Source organism: Xenia sp. Carnegie-2017, unplaced genomic scaffold (assembly GCF_021976095.1).
Source record: "Xenia sp. Carnegie-2017 unplaced genomic scaffold, XeniaSp_v1 HiC_scaffold_13, whole genome shotgun sequence".
NCBI classification, from domain to species: Eukaryota; Metazoa; Cnidaria; class Anthozoa; order Malacalcyonacea; family Xeniidae; genus Xenia; species Xenia sp. Carnegie-2017.
In genome coordinates, this window is record NW_025813436.1 from 502,445 (window position 1) to 512,908 (window position 10,464).

At 32.2% G+C, this 10,464-nt stretch overlaps 2 protein-coding genes across 4 annotated transcripts; both read right to left on the reverse strand.

Moving 5' to 3' along the window:
* Nucleotides 1–633: 633 nt before the first annotated feature.
* On the reverse strand, nt 634–4,684 carry LOC124448357. 3 transcript variants are annotated; one of them, XM_046999381.1, is made up of 7 exons: nt 4,628–4,684; nt 3,801–3,862; nt 3,663–3,708; nt 3,476–3,517; nt 2,822–2,935; nt 2,683–2,718; nt 634–1,785 (listed from the first exon to the last, which is right to left on the reverse strand). In XM_046999381.1, the coding sequence occupies exons 2-7, from the start codon at nt 3,821–3,823 to the stop codon at nt 1,390–1,392; spliced, it is 657 nt and encodes a 218-aa protein (XP_046855337.1). In that variant the 5' UTR covers nt 3,824–3,862; nt 4,628–4,684; the 3' UTR covers nt 634–1,389. The 3 variants fall into 3 exon arrangements, with proteins under 3 accessions (XP_046855337.1, XP_046855330.1, XP_046855325.1); XM_046999374.1 differs by having other exon boundaries at nt 634–1,917; XM_046999369.1 differs by having other exon boundaries at nt 634–1,917; nt 2,518–2,718.
* Nucleotides 4,657–9,466, reverse strand: LOC124454434. The gene is made up of 7 exons (XM_047005252.1): nt 9,112–9,466; nt 8,521–8,607; nt 7,342–7,413; nt 6,234–6,305; nt 6,083–6,160; nt 5,673–5,783; nt 4,657–4,716 (listed from the first exon to the last, which is right to left on the reverse strand). Exons 2-7 carry the CDS (start codon nt 8,599–8,601, stop codon nt 4,657–4,659), a joined length of 474 nt encoding a protein of 157 aa, XP_046861208.1. The 5' UTR covers nt 8,602–8,607; nt 9,112–9,466.
* Nucleotides 9,467–10,464: the final 998 nt, after the last annotated feature.

Consider the following 10,464-nt stretch of genomic DNA (forward strand, 5'->3'; position numbering starts at 1 on the left):
TAATTGGATTAGTGGGTGGATAAATGTCTAAACGTCTCCAAGCTAAAAGCAGGTGTAAATAAATATCCTCATTCTGATGAAGGCTCGAAGCAACGAGTGAAAAGCTCAATAAAAATCTATGCTCAATAAAAACTATGCTCTAAGCTCAATAAAAACTATGCATTTTTTCATGTTTGAATTATAAATGATATAACTGTTTGGAACATAGACTAACTCTTAATTAATTGGCGAACGTCACTATTGGTGAAACAACACGCGATTTAATTGGCATAAAATTATTTTTGGAGGTCTGTTAATTTTTTATAATGAACGGGTTTATTAAACGTAATTTCACAAAAACATAAATAAATTTCATGATGAAAAATAAAATTAAGATATGAGTTAAAAAACGACAAATACCATTCCTATGACAAGGCAAAGAATCATCTATATAATGAAGGAATAAAACCAAAGGGAAATTAAAACAGCAAAATCGTGTTATTATACTCATGAAATTCTATTTAGTTTTACTGTTGATATTTGTTTGTCTATCTGTTGTCAATGATAGTTATAAGACAGTAAACTATAATGCCAAAGAAATATGAAACTTTTGTAATCATTGTCAACAATAAGACTAGACTTGAACAACAAGTCGATTTTGAGAAATGGAAATTATACAAAAAATGAGATGACTGGCTACTTACAAACTTAAATGGTCATATTTTGCATTGAATTATCTAAAAGTCTTTCGCGCAATGGGTCTGGGTTCCTTTTTGAGGGAGAGTTTTGTGTGAGCTTTGTGCAATTTTTCTATAGCTTCTTAAGATCTTCCTACAGTAGATGAATCTATTATTCACGCCGCTCAGTTGTATTGTGCAATGTGCTTTCTTTGCAATCAAAAATAATTTATCATCATCATAATTATCATTATTAGTATTATTATTATTAAAAATATGTTATACGTAGCAATTAACTATAACGATACATAGTTATACCAAAAGTTCTCACAAAATTTACACTTAAACAAACGATTTTTAAGAAAAAGATCATTGTGATTATATGATACTCAAAAATTTGACATCTCACCAATTAATATACTGTAAAACTGTGACAACTTACTACATACATTACAAAATTGATTACAAATCACTATAAAAAAGAAAAATCCAGTTAATTAGTGGAGATATTGTTTTTGTGCGCTTTAACATAGTTATTTGCACAAAAACACTCTTTGCACATAAACCATTCTTTTTCAATGAGTGGTATCTTATCATTCGTATAAGTCAATACGAGGATTTGTAAGCTCTGAAGATTTTCCAAATTTTCGACTTCGTCTTCGTTGATAGTAGCGTCGTAAATATTCACTTCTTCACCATTTTCGTCCATAATCAAGACGACACAATGACTCTTCTAGGCAGTGATATAAATCATAAGTCCTGCTTTATGCTGCGACATTTTAAATTCATTAATAGCTGTATTTAGAAAATACTGCTTTCTGCCAACACCGACCTCTTTTTTGAAGATTGATGTTAAGAAGCCTTTTTTTTGTAGGGCAATAAGTATGTTTGTACATGGCATCATCGTCGTTTTTTTTAGTTTTGCTAGCACTTTCTTCATTGGCTTTTCCCAATCCACATTTACTTCCTTCATTAGTTTTTTCCAACCCACATTTACTTCATTCATTAGTTTTTTCCAATCCACATTTTCTTCTTTCATTTGTTTTTTCAAATCCTCATATTTCAGCAACTCCAAAATTATCATCACAAACTTGGTCCCCAACGAAATCTGACCCAATTTTTGAATCAGTTGTACAGGACAAAAATAAATTTGTAAGATAGTCAACAACAGTTTTAGGTTAGCAAAGGTACATGGTGCAAATTTACAGAACAACGCTTTTCCATCGTTTTTCCTGATTTCTCTTGAAATTGAGTCTGCTTTCTATAGAAATCAGTTGGGTACAATTCAATACATGAATAAGCACGTCCCTACTAGTTACGTCCTAGCTACTAGGCACGTTCCAGCTACGCCCCTGTAGTTTTTACTCAAATTGAGCTTTTTTTGCCTCGTTGTTCACTTAAATGGTAAATTATCTCCTGAATTTATAGCATGCAGATTTTAATTGGCAAAGTATAAAATACAACAGAGGATAAATGACATATGACAGATGCACAATTTTTTAACTTAAAACGTTGTTTCTTAAACGTATTTCCTCTCTTATGATGTTTCTTATAGAGTATAGGATATTATCATGTGATTCATGACTTATACTAAGAAAAGTATTCTGAAATTATATTGTCTATAAAATAATCACAACAAATATACTCATACATTGTACAGTGATGTACACGAAATATTCCATCAAAATGGTTGCGGAAGATTTGAAATTTTAGATAGTATAGAAAAGGTCAGTTATTGTTTCGTCATTGAGCAAAAATGTGTCATCGTTTTGAATAGCTTGGTGTTAAGAGCTTTTTCAGTCAGCAAAATTCTTAATTAGAATGCAAAATGTCCTGACGAAATTGTATAAAAAATGTTTACCCTTTTGATGAATTTTAAAGAATGTGCGAAAGGTTGTAAATCTTGATTGCTCTTTAAATGATTTAAGCCGTTACTATCGACATTATAACTCGAGTGTACACCGTTTATTTCAAGCTCCTCGGATGAAGATTCAGTAATCTCATTTGTTGGAACAGCAGGACCTACCTCCATCTCATAGTATGTGTCATATGATCCATCGTCCTACAGGTTAACAAAAATTCAATAAATAATATTGACAAGAATTAAATTTTCAAAAATTTTCCATGAAAGTATATATTGTAAAAACTGAAAAACACTACAATACTTTGTCCATCTCCAATGACGTAGATTTGCTCTTGCATGATTCATTAACGATTTTAAATTTATCATTGTCTTCATCAATTATTTTAATTAGTTGAGCGAAGTCACGTTCCTGAGACTAAAGAAACAAAACATTATAGGTTCCAAGGACACAGCTGCTATACATTTTCGTGACTTTCTTCTAACTGAATTTGGGTTGACGTGTTTTTTAGTATTTACTTTACGCATTGTAACAACACACAAAAAATCTGAAAATAAGTTAGTAAAAAAATTGCACCTAATTCCGACTCACATAAAAAATACCCTTTGCAATAGGTTCTAGTAGTTTGACATGGATTTTGTTTGGTCTAAGACATAAAAATGGTTATTTGAGAATCTTAAGCAACTAAGATTAAGTTCAGATAGTGTTAGTACAATTCTTTCTTTCTATAATACAAGTAAGAACAGGAAACATAAAAAACACTGCTGAGGAGCAATATTCATATATGCATGTTATAGTTCACAGGAAACAATCAATTTCAAAGTAGCTCGATACGCCAGAACAGGAATATATGGATATATGCCCCTTTTTGTAACAAAAGCTTTTCTACAGTTGTGTTAGTTGGTCTACAATTTTAGAACTAAAAGGAAATTATGGAAAATTTACAGTTTACTATACCAGAGAGATTGTATCGTTAGAGACATCCTTGTAAAATTCTGTCTATAAAATAATAATTTCATAATTAACATAATTATGTAAATTAGTTCCGTTTGTGTCTTGTTAAGGTTGTAATATTAAAAACAGCAGCTTTTTTTGTATTTATCATTTATTTAAGAAATTAAAAGATAATTTGAAGATACCTTACCGAATAGGCTTTTTTTATGAGGCATCTTTGCACTCTTTCGACGACACTGTATAATTATATTGTATAATTTATAATTTAGTTGCTATAACTTAAAAATTGTTGCACAATTGTATTCTGCTCCAATAATGTGTAAAATACCTTATCGTCAATTGCTTCATCATTTTCGTGCCCAGGCTCTCCACTTATGCTATCTTGCACACCTGAAAGCAACAAGTAACAAATGAACACCATTGATAAAGTATACACTTGTATCCATACATTTAAACTTTAATTGGATGTTTAAAAGCTATAAAACTAGGGCCTCAGTGGTGAAATATAGTTTAAATATCCCGTACACGAAATACTCCTCTAAGCATTTGCCATGAGTCTCAATATGAACAAAGCATTAACATTGAAATTGTGCAAATTTAAAATTTTTTTCCAGTATAAAAGAAAAGCTGATGGTAATCGACATGCTGAGATATTGTAATATTGAATTAAAAAGCTTTCAGTGAATACTGTTTTTATACACTGTACACAATGGACAAAGAGGCTTCATGCCAATTAAAAAAATGTAAAAGGGCAAATCGAGGGAATATTTCTTTGGCGGCTTGATAAAATTGTCATTGCTATACCCTTAGGTAAACACAAAATTCTAGGATTTTACCATCTCATACGCATAATTAAAAAAATCATGATAAAAAAGGTAAAAAATTACAAAAATTTTCTTCTTGTCGTGATTATGCATTACTTTCTTTATATTGAATTATAGTATAATATATCACCATGTTATAAAAATAGTTTTGTTTTATATAATTTCGTAAATCTAGATACACCTCATGCACGGTACACCTCATGCAGTTGTATTTTCCTCCCATCATCCACACTCTAAACACATTCCAATTAAGATTTGGATCTTCAAAAATTCCCCTAGACTATCACCGAATATTGTATTGTTAATGGCCTGCTTTCACAAATCAACTGACCTCGTTATCCTTGTATGACGAAGTATTATTTATAACTGACTTGTCAGTATGTTCCTTGGCTTTGTGAACTGTTGAAAAATTGCCTCTGGCTAAAAAATTTATGAAGTCATGTAAAATAAGAACGCCAACCACACGTCTGTGCCAACAAAATATAGAAGATATAGCTAATAAATGGAAAGACTGAATTAGTCTGGAGAATCAGTAGTGAACCAATTCAAGGTAGCATTGATGTAAATACTCAAGCAATTGTTTCATACAAAGTAAAAAATCACGTAGGTGGTCATCTATGACAACATCCAGTAATGACCAGTGTCATCCAGTGATGATGAATGACATGTAATAATGTTGAAGCAAGTGCGTAAGTTAAGTGATGATTTTTTTCGTACAAATATTGACACAATGTGTGCAATCACAATCAATCCGGTGAAATGAAAGTGAAATCGTAAATAAGTTGATTATAAAGTTTTTACTAAAGCCTTTATCTGGTCAGAAAAAATCCAAGATAATTTCAAAAATTTTGAATTTACCTCAAAAAATGTCCAAAAGTTTAAAAATTTGATCAGAAATAAAAACAAAGTATATAGTCTAATTTTACTCACAATATGCGCAGTGTTTCAATGATATTCAAAAAATAATTCAGAATAATAAAATTCAAGAATTTCACTGTTTTGTGAATTATAAATTTAAATCTAGAACTTAAAATAGCATGCCAAATCTCATGTTATAAAAATGTTTTCCTTGAAGTTTTTTACAGAATCGAAGAAAGAATGCGAGTCTTGATGATTTGTCAACTAATTCGAATGGTTGCTATTGACATTATGACCTGAGACCAAACCATTAATTACAGGTTTCTCAGTTGAGCATTTAGCAGTATCATGAGTTGAAACAGATGAATGAGCATCCACATAGCATGTGTCAGCTTTAGCCCATCAGGCTACAAGTAAACAATCAATCTTGTGGAAAATATAAACTCAATATATAACTTACTGAAAGTTCTCCTTAAATATATATACATTGTAAAGAAGACTGAAAAACAGTACAGTACCACGTCTGTCTCCAATGGCGTTGATTTGCTGTCTGATAATTTATTAAGGGTGCATGGCACTTGATCATTGTTTTCACCAATTAATATGCCTTGAGAACTAAAGCCATTGTCCTGGGAGTAAATATACAAAACATTATAACTGACAAATTTACAGGCCTCTATATAAGAGAGGTTGTTTTCTTAGAGACATCTTCCCACACTTCTGTCTTTAAAATAGTAACTTCATAATTTACATAATTTATAACTTACTAACATTAATCTATAAAATACTTCTTTCATTTTTCTTTCAATAGACTAGGATTTTTTAGGAGTTTTGAAATATTTTGGGACGTAGAATTTTAATTAAATTACAGTTGTTGACACATAACAGCACGGCTCATGAAATGTTAAGCTTTCACTAATCAACGAACCTCATCAACTACGTGTTGCACACTGTCCTTTACAATGGGCTCATTTTCCTCAGCTATCCTGGACTGATGTCTGCTTTCCTAGGAATTTTGATGAATGTGATGTGAAATTAGAGCACCATCCACAATTATTTTCAAAAATAAATAGGCATACTTTTGGATCTGCATGTTGTTCTCCTATTTCTTGCACTGCTTGTGCTTTCAACGTTTCTTTCCCATGTTGTGACTATATGCAATAAATAAATATTGAATGAAATAGTTTCATACGCAGCTGCTATGTGAAAGGAAAGTTTTAAGTTTGGCCATCCACATTAAAATTTGTGAAAATAGCAAATAACTGCACAAGAATAAAATTTGCCAATGAACAACAATTTTGTGAGCTAGCGGATATGGAACCTAGAAAAATCACCTCCTTTTCGGGTTTAAGGAAGAGCTTTTTGTAAAAGTATTTTCGACCAATAAATGATTTCGCCACATAGTTATGAAGTTAAACTACACTGTTACGGCCCCGTAGTTTTTACTTAAGTCGAGTTTTTTGTCTTCTTGCTCACTTAAATGGTAAATTATCTCATGAATTTACAGCATGCAGCTTTTAATTGGCAAAGTATACGATACGACAGAGGCAAATGACATATGACGGATGTACATGTTTTTAACCTAAAACGTTGTTTCTTACTCGGAGCAAAGCTTCTTGCAAAAAATGTTAACAAGAATTAAATCTTCAGAAGTTTTTTCCGTAATAAATTAGGAAATTCTTGAATCATGCTGAGATAACATGTGAAAGTGGAGTACATGGGCAATGCAATGAAGGAGTTTACTTTCTTGCTCATTCAAATCATTGCTAGGAAATATTTTTCTTATGAGATGAATAAGAATTCTACTTTTATGTTATAAAAACTGTCCTGATTATAACAATCTCGATAATTGATCGGTAAATTTTCCCCTGTGCAGCCCCTTCCCCTGTCAGAATATTTGTACTGCAACAGCTGACATATTTCTATTTGCTTAAAACGTCTTAACCTATGTTATATTTGGAACATTGATATATTTCCTTAGCTATCACCATCTGTGATCTAACTGCTTTTAGCAATCAACTTTCCTCATTAAGACTTTCTCTTTCGACCTCATTTGAGTTCGGTAGATAGCTAAATTCCTGAGCTATCAACAATTCTTGTATTTCTGACTAAAAGGTATGATCAAAGAACATCAAAAGCAATATGAATACTCTCCATACTATCATCTGAGAAAAGCGTAAAACATACCTTTTTATCACTACTTAGTTTACTGTGATCGTGCTTTGCTGGTTCTTTTATCCCTTCTTTCGCAAAATCAACCTGTAATTGACGAATAATTGTTAACAATTTTCTTTACCAAAGTAACAAGAAAATTTCTCATGGCACGTCGTAAAGTATGTCTTTATTAGCAGATGCATGGTCTTCAGTTCGAGCTATCGCTTTTTCAGAGGTTTTATTCAAGATATAGTACGCCTAAATGATTGTTATGGTATGAATACACACAGGATGAGTAGTTTCTGCCCAATTTCACAGGTTGGCAGTGACAAAGTATAGGCAAAAAACAGTGTTTCATTATCGGCTGTTAATTGTCTTTATATTAAACTCGTAGTAATACATCATTTTCCTTATATTTAATAAGAGTTGTATTATCAATGGAATAGATGTAATAGAAAACTTTTTTATACTAAAGTATGATGTATACAAGCCCCACACCCTTATTCATCTTTAAACTGTTTTGGACACTTCAATCTCCAACTTTTTGCATGAAAGAATTCTATCGTGGAGCATACAATCTGATAACATTGCTCATTATTTATTGTCTTTTCTTTTCTACGTAGCGATTGAAAACGTTATAAATAGCTTCCAAAAAAACGCAGATGTCCATCTCAGATTCACCCTGAATTAAATGAGACAATATTATCATTTCTGTTCCGTTAAGTATTATAACACGTTTCATCGTATGTGCGTTCACAAGTTTTATTTGCTCCGAACTATGTTTTATAGCTTGGTCTCTAACTATGTGTAGAAAGATTTGTGTAAATCTATATCCGCAGTTACAATTCAAACCTTTTTTTTTCATCTTGTTGTAGTAGTAAAATACATTATTCCTTTATATTTCAGTCGGCAAAAAGCTGCTAAAACCCTCACAACAGCCACAGTTTCACACAAAGAACCACTTAGGTAATGCGGAAGAAAGCAAACGGGGGGATCATATTCATATTCATATTTTACTTTGTTTAAATCAATCACAACAGATTTCAATAGTAGCTAATATCATAACATGCGTGTATGAATATTAGCCCACTAATTGATCTTCAGTAGTCATTGCTAGCTCACAAAATAGTCATGAAATACCACGCTTGATGTATATCTATCTTTCCCAACAGTAAATCAAGCTTTTGCTTGTATTTAATACATCATGTGTACCTCACAACTGTTTTCATTCGATACATCTTCCTCCAATGAAGGTTTTTGCAAATGTTCATTGGTCACTGGTGCCTTTGCCATGCTGACCTGACATAAAAAGTCAATTTCACATCAATGATTAATCTCTCATGATACATCCAACATAGGGTTCATTTCGTTCAGTAGCAATCTTTTCTAGTAATGACTTTGATCACATGCAAAAAAATAGAAAATTTTACCACGGTATACTTTATGTTGGCAATATCGAGGGCCTAGTCTCCCCTCCCAATGAACAGAGGTAATGCTAGCAAAATTACAAAAAAAATCTGTGTGGAAACTATGAAGGCCAGAAAGGTGGAAGGCAATGCGTATTGACTATCTAAATATGTTACTACCAAACCCAACTGTTAACTTAATCTTTTATTTTTTTCCGGAAAATAATGTTTATTTTGGCCACTTAATTTGCTTCTAAATGTGCTTCGTAGTGTCAATGAAATTATTGTCACTAGTTAAAATATTGAAATTGGCTATGAACCAGGAATGGCTACAAAGTCTTAAATTTATGCCAGTCGAATCGAAAATAATGGAACTTGTATGAAAACTATACATTACCTTGTCAAATGTCACTTAATGGTTGTCCTTCGAAAGGTAGCTTATAACAGGAAATGGTGTCGCGAATAATGTATCTGTTGATTGATGTTGTGATAATGTAGAAGTATTCACATGAAAAAATGTAATTTGATATAGCCGGTGATATTGAAAGCATTCGCTTGTAACAAATCTCTTCTGATTGAGAACGTTGACTTGTCATTTATTTGGTTTGTTTTTTTAACTGCGCAATACGGACTTTGATTTGCTTTATTACACAATGATGATGCAATGTCGGTTGTGATTGATTAAGAGTCAACAGATAGTTATCGATACGTAACATACACAACCAAAACATTGTAAATTATCTGTAGGTGACGTAATTTTTAATATGAAAATTGTAAACGCAAAAAGTATTATGGAGTAATCTATGAGATTTGCAAGCATTTCAGACGGAATGAATTCTTGAATTCTTTAAAGTAATAACAGGAAAAACACTGATGTGAATAACATGACAACACTGACAATTGAGAAATGTAGTGAATCAAAAGAAATCTGTCGTGAAATTAAGAGAAAGACGGGTATGACTCGAATGATGCGTTTCATGAAGTCCTTCCGTGGTGACATAAAATTGATAAATCACGTTTGGAGCCAATGCATGAAATCTAAAATGAAAACATTCATACATATGCAAAAATCGATTGTAAAAGCGTAAAGACAAAGAAGCTCTTTGTTTGAAAAAGTACTCTAAGCCTCGAACATGCCAAACTTACAAGCACTTTGCATTCCTAAATTGCTGGGAACGCTGTTATTCTGAGCTTGGCTAAAAAATAGTTTGACTTCTACGATTCTGTTGACGTTTTAACAGCTACTGTGCCTTTTTGGAACATATCTAGACTATTTGGTAGACGAACTCATTTTAAATTCAATTGACCAGAGAGTAAAAACTTTGAAGCTCACGCAATCTGCATAAAACACAATACAATGCATTAAGTCCAATATCCTACACTAAACAAGACACTTTCAGCTACTACAGCACTGTTTCCTTGAACTCCTGATCTTTTCAAGATGTGCGTAAGTGTTTGAATTGATTTCCAAACTGAAGTCAAGCCTCAGTTTATAAGAACATCGGTTCACATGATTGTACATTCATATGTAGATGGAGTTGAGTCTTGCAAAATGATTTTTCCTGCCATCTTCATAATGTACTTCTCCATGCTTGCCAGTCTTTTGTACGCATACAAGCAACTTGACCTGCTCAGGATCTTGAGACCCTTCAGTCGTTCATCATTGTCCAGGGAATTCTGCATTGCCATTGTCGTTTGGAGTTCTTGTATTCTAAAAAAATGGCAGTAAGCTGCAAAAGATGATGCAGAC

Excerpts from the sequence above, each read along its gene's own strand:
- LOC124448357 (XM_046999369.1), bottom strand. The coding sequence starts at position 3,823 with ATGATGAAGCAATTGACGATAAG. Across the intron at positions 2,719-2,821 it reads CGTCATTGGAGATGGACAAA|GACGATGGATCATATGACAC; the intron begins GTATTGTAGTGT and ends GTTAACCTGTAG. Across the intron at positions 1,918-2,517 it reads CTTTAAAATTCATCAAAAGG|AAAGCAGACTCAATTTCAAG; the intron begins GTAAACATTTTT and ends TGATTTCTATAG.
- LOC124454434 (XM_047005252.1), bottom strand. The coding sequence starts at position 8,601 with ATGGCAAAGGCACCAGTGACCAATGAACATTTGCAAAAACCTTCATTG. Across the intron at positions 7,414-8,520 it reads CGAATGAAAACAGTTGTGAG|GTTGATTTTGCGAAAGAAGG; the intron begins GTACACATGATG and ends CGTCAATTACAG. Across the intron at positions 6,306-7,341 it reads AACTAAGTAGTGATAAAAAG|TCACAACATGGGAAAGAAAC; the intron begins GTATGTTTTACG and ends TATTGCATATAG.